Source organism: Schistocerca gregaria, chromosome 3 (assembly GCF_023897955.1).
Source record: "Schistocerca gregaria isolate iqSchGreg1 chromosome 3, iqSchGreg1.2, whole genome shotgun sequence".
Taxonomy (NCBI): Eukaryota; Metazoa; Arthropoda; class Insecta; order Orthoptera; family Acrididae; genus Schistocerca; species Schistocerca gregaria.
Window position 1 is genome coordinate 878,431,906 of NC_064922.1, and position 21,178 is coordinate 878,453,083.

A 21,178-nucleotide genomic window follows, 5' to 3' on the forward strand; every position below is an offset into this window, starting at 1 on the left:
TGATCATTAACGATGCCAAGTGTCGGTTGTGACATCACGAGGCACCCTTCATTGGCCACCTCATAGACACCTCCCCATTCCAGAAGAAACAGATAAAATCAGACTGTTACCGCCACCCACGACTATTACGAATTAGATTGTTTATTAGGGATGACAAACTTCTAACCGATACCACGTCCCTAAATTTGCTGCCACCCTTCTGTCTCTAACTAAGTTACTCTTGGGCAAAAATGAAACTGGTAATCACTGGCTCAAATGGACTCCTACGCATGCAACACGTTTTTGATGGCATCAAAGATGACCTTGCCAAGGATACTACTCTAACCCACCCTTATCGTAAAGTCCACCTTTCAGTCACGATGGACACAAGCGACTACACTATTGGGGCTATTCTACTACAGGAACTTGGTGCATAGCCCAAGACCTGAGCTTATTCTATGGCATCCTTCTAATTCCCAACGATAACAGTCCACTCCCAGTCATGAGCAGCTCACAGTGTATGAATCCCCACATTACTTTCAGGACAATGTCAATGGCCAACCCTCAGAACCCACACAGATCACCATCCTTTCGTGGATGCCATCAAAAACCCATCAATTGATTGTCCTCCCCATAACTTCTGCCACATGGACTAAATCATCCAATTTACTATTAATGTTAGGCACCTTGTTCTTGTTGTGGTCTTCAGTCCTCAGACTGGTTTGATGCAGCTCTCCATGCTACTCTATCTTGTGCAAGCTGCTTCATCTCCCAGTACCTACTGCAGCCTAAATCCTTCTGAATCTGCTTAGTGTAGTCATCTCTTGGTCTTCCTCTACGATTTTTACCCTCCACATTGCCCTCTAATACTAAATTGGTGATCCTTTGATGCCTCAGAACATGCCCTACCAACCGATCCCTTCTTCTGGTCAAGTTGCGCACAAACTTCTCTTCTCTCCAGTCCTATTCAATACTTCCTCATTAGTTATGTGATCTACCCATCTAATATTCAGCATTCTTCTGTAGCACCACATTTCGAAAGCTTCTATTCTCTTCTTGTCCAAACTAGTTATCGTCCATGTTTCACTTCCATACATGGCTACACTCCACACAAATACTTTCAGAAATGACTTCCTGACACTTAAATCTATACTCGATGTTAACAAATTTCTCTTCTTCAGAAACGCTTTCCTTGCCATTGCCAGTCTACATTTTATATCCTCTCTACTTCGACCATCATCAGTTATTTTGCTCCCCAAATAGCAAAACTATATACTACTTTAAGTATCTCATTTCCTAATCTAATTCCCTCAGCATCACCCTACTTTATTCGACTACATTCCATTATCCTCGTTTTGCTTTTGTTGATGTTCATCTTATATCCTCCTTTCAAGACACGATCCATTCCGTTCAATGGCTCTTCCAAGTACTTTGCTGTCTCTGACAGAATTACGATGTCATCGGCGAACCTGAAAGTTTTTATTTCTTCTCCATGGATTTTAATACCTACTCCGAATTTTTCTTTTGTTTCCTTCACTGCTTGGTCAATATACAGATTGAATAACACCGGGGAGAGACTGCAACCCTGTCTCACTCCCTTCCCAACCACTGCTTCCCTTTCATGTCCCTCGACTCTTATAACTGCCATCTGGTTTCTGTACAAATTGTAAATAGCCTTTCGCTCCCTGTATTTTACCCCTGCTACCTTCAGAATTTGAAAGAGAGTATTCCAATCAACATTGTCAAAAGCTTTCTCTAAGTCTACATATGCTAGAAACGTAGGTTTGCCCTTTCTTAATCTAGCTTCTAAGAGAAGTAGTAGGGACAGTATTGCCTCACGTGTTCCAACATTACTATGGAATCCAAACTGATCTTCCCCGAGTCGGCTTCTACTAGCTTTTCCATTCCTCTGTAAAGAATTCGCGTTAGTATTTTGCAGCTGTGACTTGTTAAACTGATAGTTCGGTAATTTTCACATCTGTCAACACCTGCTTTCTTTGGGATTGGAATTATTATATTCTTCTTGAAGTCTGAGGGTATTTCGCCTGTCTCATACATCTTGCTCACCAGATGATAGAGTTTTGTCAGGACTGGCTCTCCCAAGGCCGTCAGTAGTTCCAATGGAATGTGGTCTACTCCAGGAGCCTTGTTTCGACTCTGGTCTTTCAGTGCTCTGTCAAACTCTTCACGCAGTATCGTATCTCCCATTTCATCTTCATTTACCGCCTCTATCATTTCCATAATATTGTCCTCAAGAACATCGCCCCTGTATAGACCCTCTATACACTCCTTCCACCTTTCTGCTTTCCCTTCTTTGCTTAGAACTGGGTTTCCATCTGAGCTCTTGATGTTCACCTTAAGGATATGGAAAATATCATTGCAGCTTACCTAGAGTATCCACAATCACATCACACAAAGTCTATGACCAATTCATCTATCTCCAAAGTGATGACCAGGATGTCATCGACCTACTCCATGACCTGAATACTGGAGTATGCTTTGAATGCCATTGCTTTCTGTGCTGTAGTAAATGTGTGCTGTAAAACAGCCTCTCCCCAGGTAACAGAATAATTCACCTGGGTGAAAGTAAAAACGGAAAAAAACTGTAAGACCTGGACCTGCAGCTGTGTGGCCTGCCAAAAGAGTGGCGTCAGCTGGCATGCGCAGCCCCCACTAGGCAGATTCGAGATTCCCCATGGCTGTTTCCAACACATCCATGCATACCTTATCGGGCCCTTCCTGGAGTCAGAGGGGTTCCGACATATCCTCTCCATCCTAAACAGGCATATGTAATGAGTGGAAGCCACACAAATCAGATACATCACGGCAGAAAAAGTCGCCAAAGTGTTCGACAATATCCGGATCTTCCGTTTTGGTTGCACAGTTCCTAGTATGAGTGATCAGTGACATAATTTGAGTCCGCCTTATTCCAGGAACTTTGTAACCTATGTGGTGCCCTCAGATACCATACCACACCACAGCATACCATTCACAGAACTACAAGCTGGTTCAGTACTGGCACCGCACCCTCAAGGCCACTCTGTGTCCATGACAAATAATTGTGTGAGGCCTTTCCATGGGTGTTGGAGGGTGCAAACTACAAAGAGGGCCTTCATGCTTCTCTGTGAGGAACCTTTATCCCTCCCTGCCAGTTTTGTCACTTAAAGTTCCACACCAATGTCTCCACGCTCTCAGTGCTAGATGTAGGCATGTGCCAGCATGTAGCCTGCCTGCAAATTACATCTCCCAAACCATACTCCATGCCTCGTGTGTTCATTCACCTGTGTTCGCACATCATACTCTATGACAACACCATCAGACCCACTCTGTACCCGCCTATTCCACCCTGTACAGAGTGGTCCGATGTGGCATGAACACATTTGACACTATCATTAATGGTAAATGCTCCACCATCCCCTTTAACAACTTGAAGCCTGCGTATTTCCACGTACAGGATCCTGCACATCATGGACCTGAGGATTTTGCCTCTTCCACTCCCATCTTCAGGACAGACCCAACTGCCGTCCTGAGCATACTTCCTACAATCTCATTACCGACACTGGCTATCATCGGTATGTCTCACTTTGGATGACCTCGCCGTTTACCCCAGCATCTGCAAGATTAGCGTCTCTGCGTCGTCCACCAGCTACAGCCAATTTCTCCACAGCATATATCACAACCTGAAATGCATCTGCCTCACCCTGGCATGCCACAAGCAATGAAAACTGCCATACGCAGCCATAAACGGCACTCCAGCACGTCAGTGCCTGCTGCTCCTTCCCTCTTCCCATGCTATTCACTGTGACGGGGAGCAGGAGGACCGCCTCTGTGATGACTCGTCTAATAAAACTGCTGCCACGAGAGAAAAATTCCTCTCTGGTACCCAGCAGCATTGTATTGCGTGGACTCTGTATGGTATGACAAACTGTTCCTGACCTGTAAAGTGCTGGTCGCACTTTGTGTAAGTTCTAATGCTCAGCAATAAATCAATAAATCATCATTTGTTGTTGTTGTTGTTGTGGTTTTCAGTCCTGAGACTGGTTTGATGCAGCTCTCCATGCTACTCTATCCTGTGTAAACTTCTTCGTCTCCCAGTACCTACTGCAACCTACGTCCTTCTGAATCTGATTACTGTATTCATCTCTTGGTCTCCCTCTACGATTTTTACACTCCAGGGTGCCCTCTAATTCTAAATTGGTGATCCCTTGATGCCTCAGAACATGTTCTACCAACCGATCCCTTCTTCTGGTCAAGTTATGCCACAAACTTCTCTTCTCTCCAGTCCTATTCAATACTTCCTCATTAGTTATGTGATCTACCCATCTAATCTTCAGCAGTCTTCTGTAGCACCACATTTCGAAAGCTTCTATTCTCTTCTTGTCCAAACTAGTCATCGTCCATGTTTCACTTCCATACATGGCTACACTCCATACAAATACTTTCAGAAATGACTTCCTGACACTTAAATCTATACTCGATGTTAACAAATTTCTCTTCTTCAGAAACGCTTTCCTTGCCATTGCCAGTCTACATTTTATATCCTCTCTACTTCGATCATCATCAGTTATTTTGCTCCCCAAATAGCAAAACTCCTTTACTACTTTAAGTGTCTCATTTCCTAATCTAATACCCTCAACATCACCCGACTTAATTCGACTACATTCCATTATCCTCGTTTTGCTTTTGTTGATGTTCATTTTATATCCTTCTTTCAAGATACTATCCATTCCGTTCAACTGCTCTTCCAAGTACTTTGCTGTCTCTGACAGAATTACAATGTCATCAGCGAACCTCAAAGTTTTTATTTCTTCTCCATGGATTTTAATACCGACTCCGAATTTTTCTTTTGTTTCATTTACTGTTTGCTCAGTATCGGGGAGAAGCTACAACTCTGCCTCACTCCCTTCCGAACCAATGCTTGCCTTCATGCACCTCGACTCTTATAACTGCCATCTGGTTTCTGTACAAATTGTAAATAGCCTTTAGCTCCATGTATTTTACCTCTGCCACCTTCAGAATTTGAAGGAGAGTATTCCAGTCAACATTGTCAAAAGCTTTCTCTAAGTCTACAAATGCTAGAAACGTAGGTTTGTCTTTCCTTAATCTTTCTTCTAAGATAAGTCGTAGGGTCAGTATTGCCTCACGTGTTCCAACATTTCTATGGGATCCAAACAGATCTTCCCCGAGGTCGGCTTCTACTAGCTTTTCCATTCGTCTGTAAAGAATTGGTGTTAGTATTTTGCAGCTGTGACTTATTAAACTGATAGTTCGGTAATTTTCACATCTGTCAACACCTGCTTTCTTTGGGATTGGAATTATTATATTCTTCTTGAAGTCTGAGGGTATTTCGCCTGTCTCATACATCTTGCTCACCAGATGGTAGAGTTTTGTAAGCTACAACTCTGCCTCACTCCCTTCCGAACCAATGCTTGCCGTCAGTAGTTCCAATGGAATGTTGTCTACTCCGGGGGCCTTGTTTATATGTGTATTAATTATGTTCTTTACCACTGCAGCGGCCAAGAGTTACAGAGTCTAGGAAATTGTAGGTGTTACCAAAGAGCTATACTTTAGTTTGTTACTGAGTTGAGATTTTTAATTCCTTACGTGAAGTCTGCAAGCAATCTGTTAATAACGTTTGCACCAGCACATAAAACTTCATTCTGAAGTTTCAGCAGCAATTCATAGTCTATATAGAAAGTTTTACTTCCAGTATTGTGCTATTGAATTCTACTGCTCACCTCCAATTCACTCTTTTTATGAACCGCGTATTATATTAGGATTTCGTTACTTTGCTTGGCTCTTTGCGATAAACAGTCCGCAAATTATGTTATTACAATTATTATTATTACCAATTTCCCTTACGTTATAGGGCCAATCATCGGTAACTTTTCTATTAATTGATTATAGGTAGGGGCCTTTATATCTCGATCGCTGTATTCCTTGGTCACAATTTTTTCCAAACATGTGAGAGTCCTATACATTTCAGTAAATTTAGCAGTGAACTCTCGAGAGCCATTTTAAAATTCACTCCGCACATACAGACGAGAAACACTCTGTTCTTGCTAACAGCTGACTCAAACACGTTTCGCGTATCTGGTTTTCGGCGATCTGCTAGTAACACGCTACGATTTGTCTGCGCGTATGTGGTTGGTATCCACAGTTGAGCACTTTTGCTCAAACTTCCAACATCGACTACCAGGTTTGCGCACAACTAATTTCTGCGCAAGACTCCTGTCTATATGCAACGATGTATCTGTGAAGATGGGGTGCGCGCTTACTCTTAAGCAGACATATCTTTGCGTGCAAAAGGGCCTGATGGTTGGTTGGTTGGTTGTTTTGGGGAAGGAGACCAGACATCAAGGTCATCGGTCTCATCGGATTAGGGAAGGACGGGGAAGGAAGACGGCCGTGCTCTTTGAAAGGAACCATCCCGGCATTTGCCTGCAGCGATTTAGGGAAATCACGGAAAACCTGAACCGTCGTCCTCCCGAATGCGAGTCCAGTGTCTAACCACTGCGCACCTCGCTCGGTGGGCCTGATCGTAATCCACTTACTGAGATGCATATGCGTTGCCTTTTTCTACGGTAAAAACATAGACAAGAAATTGAAAAATTATCGTTCCAGTCGTGCAAATATTTTGTTCTGAAATAAACAAAAAAATAAGGAATTTCCCTATTTTGTACATTTAATTTTAGTCGATGTCTGTCTCCATCGATCAAGAACACCGATCGATTGTTCGAGATCATCGATTGTAGCAACTGTTGATATGTGCAACAGTATTCACTCGCCAGTGTCGACGCAACGGTTGCGGCGGACGTGTAGTGCGATGGGTGTCAGTTTCACTAGCCAGTGATGTTTATCGTTATAAAATTCGGAGGTACATGCATTGTTCTGTGTCATCAGAAGAAGGGACGATCTCACATAAAATGCCAAGAAATTCTTTATCATAATCAAGAGACGACAGCTTCATTACGTTTAGTATAGCGTTGCTTTTTTATAATGCATCACTTAGGTGATTTGAAATATGAACTGATAATTGAGTGCAATATATACTGCGAGTGACTGTTCGTATACAGTGAGGCCTAAACATGACTGTGTTCTGTGAAGTGAAAAGATTGAAAGTGTGTTGACTTAATGATTGTGTATATTCGTTTTCTGGCGGTCCGTTTGATTCTGTAACGGCGAACAGACAAAAAGCATCGTTTCGTTGTTCCACGAAGCCTGTATATAGTGTTGTATGAATTATTAAAAGTAGAGAATTTTTCTGTCGTTTCAAAATCTAACAGTGTGCACAACTACAGTTTAATACTCATATACAGCATTTACATAGTGATATTTGTAACGAAGACAAGCACTCGCCAGATTTTATGATGACAGATGCATGTTATGTTAACGAAGCAATGGCAGATGAACAAACTCTGCCAACCTCTCCAACTTCACAAGACTCAGATTTCGATGAGTTTCTAGCGATAGGAATAGAAAACATCTCATCAGCTGATGCTGCAGATGGACCAGCGTCGATGGACAGCAAAACTGAAACGAATTCCCCATACGGTAACATGTTTCACACGAACTTTAACCAACAGTTTTCTACAATGTGTTCAATAGAAGTGTCTTGAATGAATGTGTGAAATTGACTAAGCCTTTGCCGATGTTGTAAAGTGATTAGAAAAGTATGTTGAGTCTGTGCCATCATCCAGTTTAATTTCCATTTTTTGCGTTCTTGCCACCTACATCGCTTGTGTCTCTAAATTATGTTGGTAGGACGGTGTGCGGCGTAGTATTCACGTTTTGGGTCCTCAGTGCTGCAAAATACATCAGCACTGATGTTAGACAGATGAGAGTGAAGACATGTCAGTGTATTGTATGAGTCTTGTTTTATGACATGTTCTACATAATTGAGGAACTCCTCACAATGGAGTTATGGAATAAAACGTACATCTGACCCACGCGAATTATCGTGTCATTTCCTTGGTTATATAGAAATTATTCAGTATAATTTCATGCAATAAGATGCTGTACACAATATCCTCTAGACAGGACATGAAAATCAGTAGGTCTGTTACAACTTATCATCTAGTACCATGCACTCTTTCTAATTTTCATATTTATATATACAAATGTACCACTGCATTTCATGGGCACTTTCGCCATCTGTGTTCGATCCTTTCTTCAAGGAAAACACAAATGGAATTCTGAGGGGGTCATTGCAAGTAAGCTGTGTTACAGCCTTATGTTAAATTCTAATGCATATGCCACTTTTGTTGTTGGTTGGTGAACGTTCACCAATGCTGCATCTGCCCATGAGAGCCAGCCTTCCCAGCATTATAAATTTGTTAATTCCTTAGACAGAGCTAAGTGTCAGGTTCATTCACTCTCATTCGAGAGGAAGATAGCCAGTCACATGTGATGTGACCTCTAAAAAGTGTTATTTCCCACAACTCTCACTAGAAAGTGATGTTGCCAAATTCACCATTTTAATTGGTGACATGGGAAATGCGGTTCGTATTGATTCATTCCCTCATGGAATCTGTGTGCAGTATTTGCAACTCTCATGGCTAATTTTATCATTGACATTATGTTATGTAAGATTCCAGAATTCCAGTGCCTGTGCACAGATTACCCTACTCTCTGAAAGAGCACCTCATCATTGAACCGGCCTTGGTACAAATTTTCCTTTGTCACTTCAGTCTGAACCTATACATCATATATGTAGACTTGAAAAAAGTCTCGGGAACCATATGGTTTCATTTGATTGTTTTTAGTGAGTAGACAGTACAGTTAAAAGGTGCCACTAACAATAGCCTTAGAAAGTGGGTGCTCTTTTATATCTTCCAAATAATGGATTGTATAGGACACAGCAGGAGCTTCTACTGCCATTCATGCTTCCTTTAGTTTGTTACGTTTTTCTTACCTTTTGGTATCCAATAAAGTTCTTCCTCCATACATGTGTCATCCATTTATCCAGATACATTTCATCATTTCACTTTCATTGGCACAGTCATCATTATACCTTCCACTCCAGACCATTCTTTCATCAATTTGTTTGTTTTCCTTTCTCTCCTAGAAATTCCTGATATGCATGTCTCAATTGTTACATGCTCTCATGTCAGTTTTACAATGAATTTTGCATTAAGAGTCCATGTCTCACTGTCACGAGTGAAAACTGGCAACACATGCTAATTGTAATCATTCCTTTTCTATGTATCAGAATGCTAAGGTTCCATTATTGAGGTTACCAAAAGTACTCCTGCCTGGTTTTACTCATCTGCTTATTTCTTAAACTGTTCATCTAGTCATTACCTTCTGCCGAAAATACAAAAACTCACAAGCTTATTCTATTGCTTAATTGTTTTTTGTGCTGTTTTCTTCTCTGTGTATTGCATATTATTTTACTCCTGTTTTAATTGAATTTCTTACCTATTATTAGAGTTGTTCTACTGTATTAGTCCATTCATTGTTGAAATTCATCTACTGTAGAGGCAAACAGTAGGCTATAATGACTTCAACAAACAGAAGGCAGTGCTGATATGTGCAGTGAACATACACTACTTCTTCATTTTTCCCAATTCATGGATCTAAAAACTTCATGAAAACATCAGCTGAGCTGTATAGTTCAAGTTGAGGGACCATGGCTCTACAAAATGCCAAAGAGCAAGACCTATGTCCACAGTGTAAAAATGTGAAAACTTACAAAAAGTGGTGTTGACAACATCAGTCAACCTGTTGACAGTACGACAGAACCAAAACTAATAGTGAGAACATAACCTCACCAATGTATATAAAACAAACTTTGACACTGACTAATCCAAGATAATTATCTAAAAGTACCAAAACAACCAAAATATTACACTAACACCAATTTTGATATTCAAGAAACACAGTTATATACCAGGTGGATATAATTAAACTTTCCTTATTTAACTAATTATAAAACGGAAACGAATTATCATACGAGTACCAAACTTGGTAGCATTAATTTCAGTGACATAGGGAAGAGAAACAATGCAGAATCAGTTCAGTTGAAACACTTTTAATGTGCTGCTCCTGTAGGCATACATCATACCATTACACACCGGTACCATTACTGCTACCAAAGGGGCTCAATGTGGTGCCCGTCAGTATCCAGAAGTCTCTGAAAGCACAATATTGCATTCTGTACAGCAGAATAAATATGTAGTTATGCTGGCTACCTCTCTTTATAAGTTGTGCTTCAGATCAGCAGTACCACCCAAGCATTTGGAAACAATTTTCTGATAATTCGATCATTTCCAAGTGTGTTTTGGAGAAGCAGGTGAACTTGATGAGTGATGTGCAGTGGGGCCCCATCTTGCATGAAAACTGAGTTGACTACATCTCTCTCCTATAGAGCGGGTATGGCATTCTGGCAAAGCATGTTGCAGTAACACTGGCCAGTCACACTACACGTCTTTGGTTCTTGAATGCCTACCTATTCAAAAAGGAATGGACCATCAACAAACATAGCTGTGAAGCCACACCATACAGTGACACATTCACCATACAGAGGAACTTCATGCATTGTGACTAAAAGTGCCTTCCAAGAAAGTCGAGAGCTGCTGTATGATATGGATCTTGAACAGATACCATTTGTGAATGGTTCGAGGCACCTTCCATACAGTGGACTACAGGATGTTCGACTTTTGTGACACAGCATGCACACTGCCATGATGATCGGGAATTGCAAGCAGCGTTGTCTGCCATAGCAACAGCAATTTCATCAGTCACCTGTGGTGCAACCGGGCATCAGCCTCTTCCTTGAGTGACGCCCAGTTCTGCAATTGATTTGAACTTCTTCATCGTGCTCTGCACAGCAGGTCGAAAAAGAAGGCCCTTCCATAATACTTTTAGCTGTCAATACTCTCAAAGTGCAGTTGCAGCATTGCTGTTGTTTTAACAACAGAGCTTCATCAATAATGCCCTACTCCTTTTGTTCAAAGTCATGTTGACACATCAACAAGTGCACTGTGACTAGTCATGTGTGTGAGACTTTGATTCTTTATGGCTGATCATGGCACCTGGTGGCCATAGTTAGAATTGGACGGTGGTGCTGTGACACATGGAAATCGTGCACCCTGTACTCTGGACGTTAATGCTACCAGGTTTGCACTCATATGGTAATTATTTTCCATGTTATGTTAGTTTAATTATAACCACATACCGTACATACAACAGTAATAAAAAATAAAACTATAAAAATACTTGCCAATCTAGGCCAACTGACAGACAAACCTAGCAATAGCAAAAACAATATATCATCAACACAATCTCACACATAGCAAGCCTAGACTTCTCGAGCCAAAAATCCCTCCAGATAGAATGCCATATGTTGTTGTGCCAAAGACGACACATATACTGGTCCCTGACCTGAGGTGCGGCAGCGTTGTCCTCGTACCTACTCAACAAATGTAACACTTCACACACTCAGTAATTAAACCAAATAATTGTATAAATTAAATTGTGTTCGACATGTCATCTCCAATTGCAACATGCTGGGACCTACTCGTGAACTTTTTTTGTTACATCTGTAACTAACAAAGATTGGACACAAAATCAAAAGCCATCTACAAACACGATACATTTCAAATACACCACACTACCATGATGTCATACAACACAATACAGGTATGTCATGAGTCAAAACAAGTGAGTGGCATCAAATACTCAGGTTGACCGAATTGGAATACATGCTTTGAAAATTTGAATGTATCAGGGATAAAATATAGTTAGTGAAAGGTTATCTGTAACTTGTATTGAAACCAGACAGCACTTAAAAGAATCAACTATTAGTTGAGAAGAGAATTAAATAGAACATATTTTATTCAATCTGTACACTGAATATGCAGTAAAGGAGGTGAAAGAGAAATTTGGGAAAGAAACTTGACATTTACATTGTAATTCTGTCAGAACAACTTGAAAGAGCAGCTGAACAGAAAGGATAGTAACCTTGAAAAGAGGCTATAAGATTAAGAGCAGCAAAATCACAATAGGTTAGTGTAAGGGAATGTAGTCAAATTAAATCAAGTGACACTTAGGTAATCAGATTCAGAAATGAGATCTGACTTTTGTCGTTTGGGGAGAAAGACAAATGATGTTGACAGGCTATACAATGCGGACTGGCAATTTAGCGAGAAAAGTATTTTCAAACAAATGAGATATTTATTACTATTGGATATAAGCGCTAGGAAATCTTTTCAGATTTTATTAAGTGTAATGTTGTACAAAAACCAAATATGGATTGTAAAACCGTTCAGAAGAAAAGGGGATTATGAAATGTGGCTGCAGAATAATGCTGGAGATTAGATGTGTTGATCAAATAGGTAATTAGGTGCTAATGAATCTTATTGGGGGGAAGAGAAAGTTGTAGCACAACTTGACTAAAAGAGAGGATTGCTTGATTGGACATATCCTGAGTCATCAGTGAAGTATGGGCAGTAGTAACTGTGGAGGGAGGCCAAGATTTGACTACAGTGAGCAGGTTCAAATGAATCTTGCTTGCTGTAGTTATGTAGAATTTCTGCTTTCGTGTTGTTTAATAAAACTATTTGTTTCTTCTTCAGCCATAATGCAAACTTATTTCATGATTTTCCCTGTATTAATTTTCCTCCAGCTTTAATAATTTTTATTGAAAAATAATTATTTTAAGGTGCCTACCCATTATTCGTACCTTTAATTTGTATCCACATCATCTGGCATTACTTCTAGAACTTAATTTTTTGCATGATTATTGGCAACTAGCTGTGTTTCATCTCATTAAGGCTGCTTTTATCCATGATGTCAGCAATGTGACGGAAATGACCATTCTCAGCATCTCCAATATGGCACCCATGACATCACTACATAAACACGACAAAAATATAATCACTCTATCAGGACAACCGCAGTAAAATGGGGGTTTTAGGGTGGGACTAGCCAAATATAAACATAAAAAAAAACACTCACCACGATCCCAAACCACTCAAAATGATAGCAAAAAAAGTGACAAAAACACAAAATTACAACATTCTGCTTCACCCAAGAAATCCACAGGGATTGGACACTTCCATTGACCTATATAGCTCAACTGCAACTTTCGATAACACAAAATAACTAAAAACAACAAAAATTGGACTCGGACACTTCCCTTGACCTATATAGGTCAGCCACAGCTGACGATACCAAAATACACACAGCTACAATGGCAAAAATTGGAGTTGAACATTTCTCTTGACCACAGCTGGCAATACCAAAACACAAACACTCACAATTGCGATAAATAAAACCAAACCCACAACATCTCAAAAACACATACAACATCACAACCCACAAACAATAGGCCTAAAAAAACGACTACTTACCACCAACAACAAATTTCGGCGCTACACTCCAACCCTCACACGCGCACGTCACACACACACAAATAAAAAAAAGAGAGAGAGAGAAGAAAACTCTCAAACCACTCACAGCCTACCAACGCCAATCCACCCCCACCCCCAAAAAAAAGCCAACAAATAAAAACCACAAAATAAATGAAAAGCACACATTTCAACTCAAAAACAACTGCAACCTGTACATATTACTAACTGCCCTCAGAAAAACATGAAAAATACAATAATGCCAAGGGATGCTCTTCTGCCAGCAATACTCATCTAAATGAGATTGCAGGTTAGAAGAGCGCCTCTTCCCCCTCCCTATGACTGGTTTAACCACCCTCCAAAACACCTCTATTGTATTAGTACATGCCCCAGTTTCGTATTTTTTAAACTCTAAACTATGGTTTACAATTTAATGATCATAACCCCTCTTATATGAACCCCTGTACGATGAAAAAGCATCTGAAACTGCAGTACTCCCCACCCCCCCTCAATATACTCTTCAATTAACCCCATCAATTCCCTCTTAGTATGCCCCTCCAAAACCCTGGCAACACAGTCTCCATACCCACCCTCCAAAGGAACAGCTCCCCCACACTCATAAACCAACCTGAGACTTACCCTTCCTATACTTCCTCTTCCCAAACTGTGACTCATCTATCTCAACCACCAACAATAAAGGTTGAATCTTTGACAATGCCAGCGACTTGTGCTACGAAATCATTAAGCAGATGTCAGCGAAAGATTCTTATATAAAACCGACATACCTTACATCCTTGCTCAACACATACCTGTCTAAAGCATAGTGCACAACATCCTTAAATTGTATCCATTGATATGCCATACAGGAAACACATTTTCTTCTCAGCAAGTTCTGCTGACGTACGGTCTCTTATCATTCCTGCTGTTGTGTACGAAGTTTCCCACTGAAGGAGGAGACCTTTCTAGAATTAAGTAACTTAGACCTGTAGTTAGACTATAAATAAGTCTGTCAACACAACCTTCATTCCAAATACTATTAAAGGCACAAAGAAATATTATTAGTATTCTATTCTCTTTGTGTTTGCATGCACATGATGTCACGTCACCATTATGTCACAGGACAAAGCCTACATCTGATACCAGTACGTTCAATTAAATGAAAAAAATGTAATTAAATGGCCCTGCTATGGCATATGAATAACTCTTAGGAATTATTGTAAATAAAATAGAAAGAAACTTCCACATGGGAAAAATATATTAAAAACAAAGATTCCGAGACTTACCAAGCGGGAAAGCGCCGGCAGACAGGCACATGAACAAAACACACAAACACACACACAGAATTACTAGCTTTCGCAACCGATGGTTGCTTCTTCAGGAAGGAGAGGGAAAGACGAAAGGATGTGGGTTTTAAGGGAGAGGGTAAGGAGTCATTCCAATCCCGGGAGCGGAAAGACTTCCCTTAGGGGAAAAAAAGGACAGGTGTACACTCGCACACACACACATATCCATCCGCACATACACAGACACAAGCAGACATATTTAAAGGCAAAGAGTAAGGGCAGAGATGTCAGTCGAGGCGGAAGTACAGAGGCAAAGAAGTTGTTGAAAGACAGGTGAGGTATGAGCGGCGGCAACTTGAAATTAGAGGAGGTTGAGGCCTGGCGGATATCGAGAAGAGAGGATATACTGAAGGGCGAGTTCCCATCTCCGGAGTTCGGATAGGTTGGTGTTGGTGGGAAGTATCCAGATAACTCGGACGGTGTAACACTGTGCCAAGATGTGCTGGCCGTGCATCAAGGCATGTTTAGCCACAGGGTGATCCTCATTACCAACAAACACTGTCTGCCTGTGTCCATTCATGCGAATGGACAGTTTGTTGCTGGTCATTCCCACATAGAAAGCGTCACAGTGCAGGCAGGTCAGTTGGTAAATCACGTGGGTGCTTTCACACGTGGCTCTCCCTTTGATCGTGTACACCTTCCGGGTTACAGGACTGGAGTAGGTGGTGGTGGGAGGGTGCGTAGGACAGGTTTTACACCGGGGGTGGTTGCAAGGGTAGGAGCCAGAGGGTAGGGAAGGTGGTTTGGGGATTTCATAGGGATGAACCAAGAGGTTGCGAAGGTTAGGTGGACGGCGGAAAGACACTCTTGGTGGAGTGGGGAGGATTTCATGAAGGATGGATCTCATTTCGGGGCAGGATTTTAGGAAGTCGTATCCCTGCTGGAGAGCCACATTCAAGGTCTGATCCAGTCCCGGGAAGTATTCTGTCACAAGTGGGGCACTTTTGGGGTTCTTCTGTGAGAGGTTCTGGGTTTGAGGGGATGAGGAAGTGGCTCTGGTTATCTGCTTCTGTACCAGGTTGGGAGGGTAGTTGCGGGATGCGAAAGCTGTTTTCAGGTTGTTGGTGTAATGGTCGAGGGATTCAGGACTGGAGCAGATTCGTTTGCCACGAAGGCCTCGGCTGTAGGGAAGGGACCGTTTGATATGGAATGGGTGGCAGCTGTCATAATGGAGGTACTGTTGCTTGTTGGTGGGTTTGATGTGGACGGATGTGTGCAGCTGGCCATTGGACAGATGGAGGTCAACATCTAGGAAAGTGGCATGGGATTTGGAGTAGGACCAGGTGAATCTGATGGAACCAAAGGAGTTGAGGTTGGAGAGGAAATTCTGGAGTTGTTCTTCACTGTGAGTCCAGATCATGAAGATGTCATCAATAAATCTGTACCAAACTTTGGGTTGGCAGGCTTGGGTAACCAAGAAGGCTTCCTCTAAGCGACCCATAAATAGGTTGGCATACGAGGGGGCCATCCTGGTACCCATGGCTGTTCCCTTTAATTGTTGGTATGCCTGGCCTTCAAAAGTGAAGAAGTTGTGGGTCAGGATGAAGCTGGCTAAGGTGAGGAGGAAAGAGGTTTTAGGTAGGGTGGCAAGTGATCGGCGTGAAAGGAAGTGCTCCATTGCAGCGAGGCCCTGGACGTGCGGGATATTCGTGTATAGGGAAGTGGCACCAATGGTTCCAGCTCCACTCCCCCCAACACCTCAAAATTCTAGTCAACACAATCTGGAACCACAACACCCCAATTCAGTAGTTAACCTTTCCTCCAAACCCCTCTCCCAATCCGAAACCTCTGTCCTATCCAAAGGCCTCACCTTCAGCCCCACTCCCAGGTTCAACCAAACTGCCCTTGTCAAGGATTTACTGTACTACACTCGTAGTCTCTGCTGGAAATATCACTTTGCCACGAAGAAAAACAATCCTGATCCCACTCCTAATGATCCAACTCCCCAAGACACTATCCAAATTGAACCCTGCCTGCAACAGTTCCGTCCTCCATCACAGCGAGACCCACCTCCTCTTCCTCAAAATCACCCTCTCCAAACCTTCCAAGAATTTCTCACTTCCAGCCTTGCCTCTCAATCTTTCTTGAAAAACCTTAATCCCACTCCCAACATCACCACAGCCGAAGCCCAGGCTATCCGTGATCTGAAAGCTGACCGATCCATCATCATTCTTCCGGCTGACAAGGGTTCCACGACCGTGGTACTTGATCGTCGGGAGTATGTGGCTGAGGGACTGCGTCAGCTTTCAGACAACTCTACATACAAAGTTTGCCAAGGTAATCCCATTCCTGATGTCCAGGCGGAGCTTCAAGGAATCCTCAGAACCTTAGGCCCCCTACCTTTCACCTGACTCCATCAAACTCCTCACCCCACCGACACCTCGCACTCCTACCTTCTACCTACTTCCTAAAATTCACAAACCCAAACATCCTGGCCGCCCCATTGTAGCTGGTTACCAAGCCCCCACAGAACGTATCTCTGCCTACGTAGATCAACACCTTCAACCCATTACATGCAGTCTCCCATCCTTCATCAAAGACACCAACCACTTTCTCGATCGCCTGGAATCCGTACCCAGTCTGTTACCCCCGGAAACCATCCTTGTAACCATTGATGCCACTTCCCTATACACGAATATCCCGCACGTCCAGGGCCTCGCTGCAATGGAGCACTTCCTTTCACGCCGATCACCTGCCACCCTACCTAAAACCTCTTTCCTCCTCACCTTAGCCAGCTTCATCCTGACCCACAACTTCCTCACTTTTGAAGGCCAGGCATACCAACAATTAAAGGGAACAGCCATGGGTACCAGGATGGCCCCCTCGTATGCCAACCTATTTATGGGTCGCTTAGAGGAAGCCTTCTTGGTTACCCAAGCCTGCCAACCCAAAGTTTGGTACAGATTTATTGATGACATCTTCATGATCTGGACTCACAGTGAAGAACAACTCCAGAATTTCCTCTCCAACCTCAACTCCTTTGGTTCCATCAGATTCACCTGGTCCTACTCCAAATCCCATGCCACTTTCCTAGATGTTGACCTCCATCTGTCCAATGGCCAGCTGCACACATCCGTCCACATCAAACCCACCAACAAGCAACAGCACCTCCATTATGACAGCTGCCACCCATTCCATATCAAACGGTCCCTTCCCTACAGCCTAGGCCTTCGTGGCAAACGAATCTGCTCCAGTCCTGAATCCCTCGACCATTACACCAACAACCTGAAAACAGCTTTCACATCCCGCAACTACCCTCCCAACCTGGTACAGAAGCAGATAACCAGAGCCACTTCCTCATCCCCTCAAACCCAGAACCTCTCACAGAAGAACCCCAAAAGTGCCCCACTTGTGACAGAATACTTCCCGGGACTGGATCAGACCTTGAATGTGGCTCTCCAGCAGGGATACGACTTCCTAAAATCCTGCCCCGAAATGAGATCCATCCTTCATGAAATCCTCCCCACTCCACCAAGAGTGTCTTTCCGCCGTCCACCTAACCTTCGCAACCTCTTGGTTCATCCCTATGAAATCCCCAAACCACCTTCCCTACCCTCTGGCTCCTACCCTTGCAACCGCCCCCGATGTGAAACCTGTCCTATGCATCCTCCCACCACCACCTACTCCAGTCCTGTAACCCGGAAGGTGTACACGATCAAAGGGAGAGCCACGTGTGAAAGCACCCACGTGATTTACCAACTGACCTGCCTGCACTGTGACGCTTTCTATGTGGGAATGACCAGCAACAAACTGTCCATTCGCATGAATGGACACAGGCAGACAGTGTTTGTTGGTAATGAGGATCACCCTGTGGCTAAACATGCCTTGATGCACGGCCAGCACATCTTGGCACAGTGTTACACCGTCCGAGTTATCTGGATACTTCCCACCAACACCAACCTATCCGAACTCCGGAGATGGGAACTCGCCCTTCAGTATATCCTCTCTTCTCGATATCCGCCAGGCCTCAACCTCCGCTAATTTCAAGTTGCCGCCGCTCATACCTCACCTGTCTTCTACAACTTCTTTGCCTCTGTACTTCCGCCTCGACTGACATCTCTGCCCTTACGCTTTGCCTTTAAATATGTCTGCTTGTGTCTGTGTATGTGCTGATGGATATGTGTGTGTGTGTGCGAGTGTACACCTGTCCTTTTTTTCCCCTAAGGGAAGTCTTTCCGCTCCCGGGATTGGAATGACTCCTTACCCTCTCCCTTAAAACCCACATCCTTTCGTCTTTCCCTCTCCTTCCTGAAGAAGCAACCATCGAAAGCTAGTAATTCTGTGTGTGTGTTTGTGTGTTTTGTTCATGTGCCTGTCTGCCGGTGCTTTCCCGCTTGGTAAGTCTTGGAATCTTTGTTTTTAATATCTTAGGAATTATTGATTGATATAACTCTGCACATTGTACTAGATGGTGAGTATTCGCCAGAAACAAGGATAGGCTAATGTTTGGCATGGTCAAAGCAACTTGATGGAACAGCTGAGAGTGTGATTATGTATACCAAAGTACCATGCACAGGTAATTTTAGGATAATTCAGAACAAGTTAGACTAATGATCTACTTCTCTTAAGAGTAGAGTGAAAGTTAATGTTAAGAATTAGAAAGAGGATCCTTGCAGTTATTCAGTATTGACATAGTTTAAGTAATACGTTGCCGTCATCATTTTCACTCATTAAATATGTAGAAGTAATTTTAGAAAGTCGAGCATCTATAAATTGTAGCAAGAGCAAAATGGACAACATTGGTCTTCGAATATGTAGTGCAAATGTAAGGGAGATTCTGTAAAAGGCCAATATCCAGCCTGTTCTTGAGCATTATGAATCTCCTCCAGGTTACATTAATGGAGAAGATCATTGGAGTACAGAGACATGCTGCTAGATGTGTAACAACTCAGTTCAGTGAGTACGGCAGCGCTATAGAGAGGACCAGGTAACATATTGGATTTTGTACAGGTTTTCAGGGGAATTAGTGCCAGTGTTTCAATTTGTATTATTATTAATACTGATGTTCCTTTCTTTTTAACTTGTGCACATAATTTTTGTTTTGTACAATGAAATCAAAATGTTGTAATTCTTTCTACATCTACATCCATACTCCGCAAGCCACCTGACGGTGTGTGGCGGAGGGTACTTTGAGTACCTCTATCGGTTCTCCCTTCTATTCCAGTCTCGTATTGTTTGTGGAAAGAAAGATTGTTGATGTGCCTCTGTGTGGGCTCTAATCTCTCTGATTTTATTCTCATGATCTCTTCACAAGATATATGTAGGAGGGAGCAATATACTGCTTGACTCCTCTGTGAAGGTATGTTCTCAAAACTTCAACAAAAGCCCGTACTGAACGTCTCTCCTGGCGAGTCTTCCACTGGAGTTTATCTATCATCTCCATAACGCTTTCGTGATTACTAAATGGTCCTGTAACGAAATGTGCTGCTCTCCATTGAATCTTCTCTGTCTCTTCTATCAACCCTATCTGGTATGGATCCCACACTGGTGAGCAATATTCAAGCAGTGGGCAAACAAGTGTACTGTTACCTACTTCCTTTCTTTTCAAATTGCATTTCCTTAGGATTCTTCCAATGAATCTCAGTCTGGCATCTGCTTTACCAACGATCAACTTTATATGAGGGGTGTTCAAATCTATATTATTAGGAAGAATTTGATTCTGGTGAATGGTGGACACGGCTGTAAATATCACTTGTAGACTTCAGCCAAAAGACTAGTCTGAAATCTGTCCAGGATACTTTTTACGCATTCCTACGGGAAGAGCTTCCCCCCACTAGTTCCTCTTACCACCAGTAAGTTACATTTTGCATATCATTTCTATTAATGTAATCTGTCTGGAAATGACTTCTACAGGCACCAGACGTCCCCCGCCCCCTCAATCCCCCTCCCCAGGCTGCATGCTTGGCTACTACAAGGCCCCAGCATTTCCTGCTCTACTTCCTTTTTCTGTACTGCAAACCTATATTTAGACTGTCTTACTTCCTCTGACTTTCCATCGGATGACCCTTTTGGTGCAGACCCATCCTGGATTTGGTTCATGATTTTGGTCTTAATTTTTAGTTTCACTCTTGGCGCTATCTACACCTCCCATTAATGATTATATTGTCCCCATTATTGGGTTTGACCTACCAGAAGTGCTTGTCGTGTTCCTACTCTCGTGTATACTCTGCCCCTGTGCCCTGTCAATCTGGCACACTTCATTTCTGTTCTAGTACACCTACAACCCAGCATGATAACCATCCCACTGTTGGAGGGGGAGGGTAGTCCTCTGACAATGCATGGACTGCACTGTTGGTGCTGGTGGCCACACAGCCCCAGCAGTCTCTTGAAATGGAAAGGCCTTGCTTGATGCAACAAAGTATGTTACCAGTCCATTCCCTTCCCTGGCCACACCATAGGAGGAATGCAGGACTACACGACAAGGAGCAGAATCGTCCCCCTTCCCCCTCCCACCCATTACGTGGTCTGTATGGGGACTGACAGGGCCAACTTTTTGGCCACAAA

At 42.7% G+C, this 21,178-nt stretch overlaps 1 protein-coding gene across 2 annotated transcripts in view; it reads left to right on the top strand.

Moving 5' to 3' along the window:
• The first annotated feature begins 6,739 nt into the window (after positions 1-6,739).
• Positions 6,740-21,178, top strand: part of LOC126354992 (phospholipase D1) — a 190,620-nt gene continuing 176,181 nt past the window's right edge. The window contains exon 1 of one of the 2 annotated variants that reach the window (XM_050005100.1): positions 6,740-7,533. In XM_050005100.1, coding sequence (XP_049861057.1) covers positions 7,347-7,533 — 187 coding nt within the window. In that variant the 5' untranslated portion in view covers positions 6,740-7,346. The remainder of the gene's footprint in view (positions 7,534-21,178) is intronic. The other variant, XM_050005102.1, reaches the window with a different exon arrangement.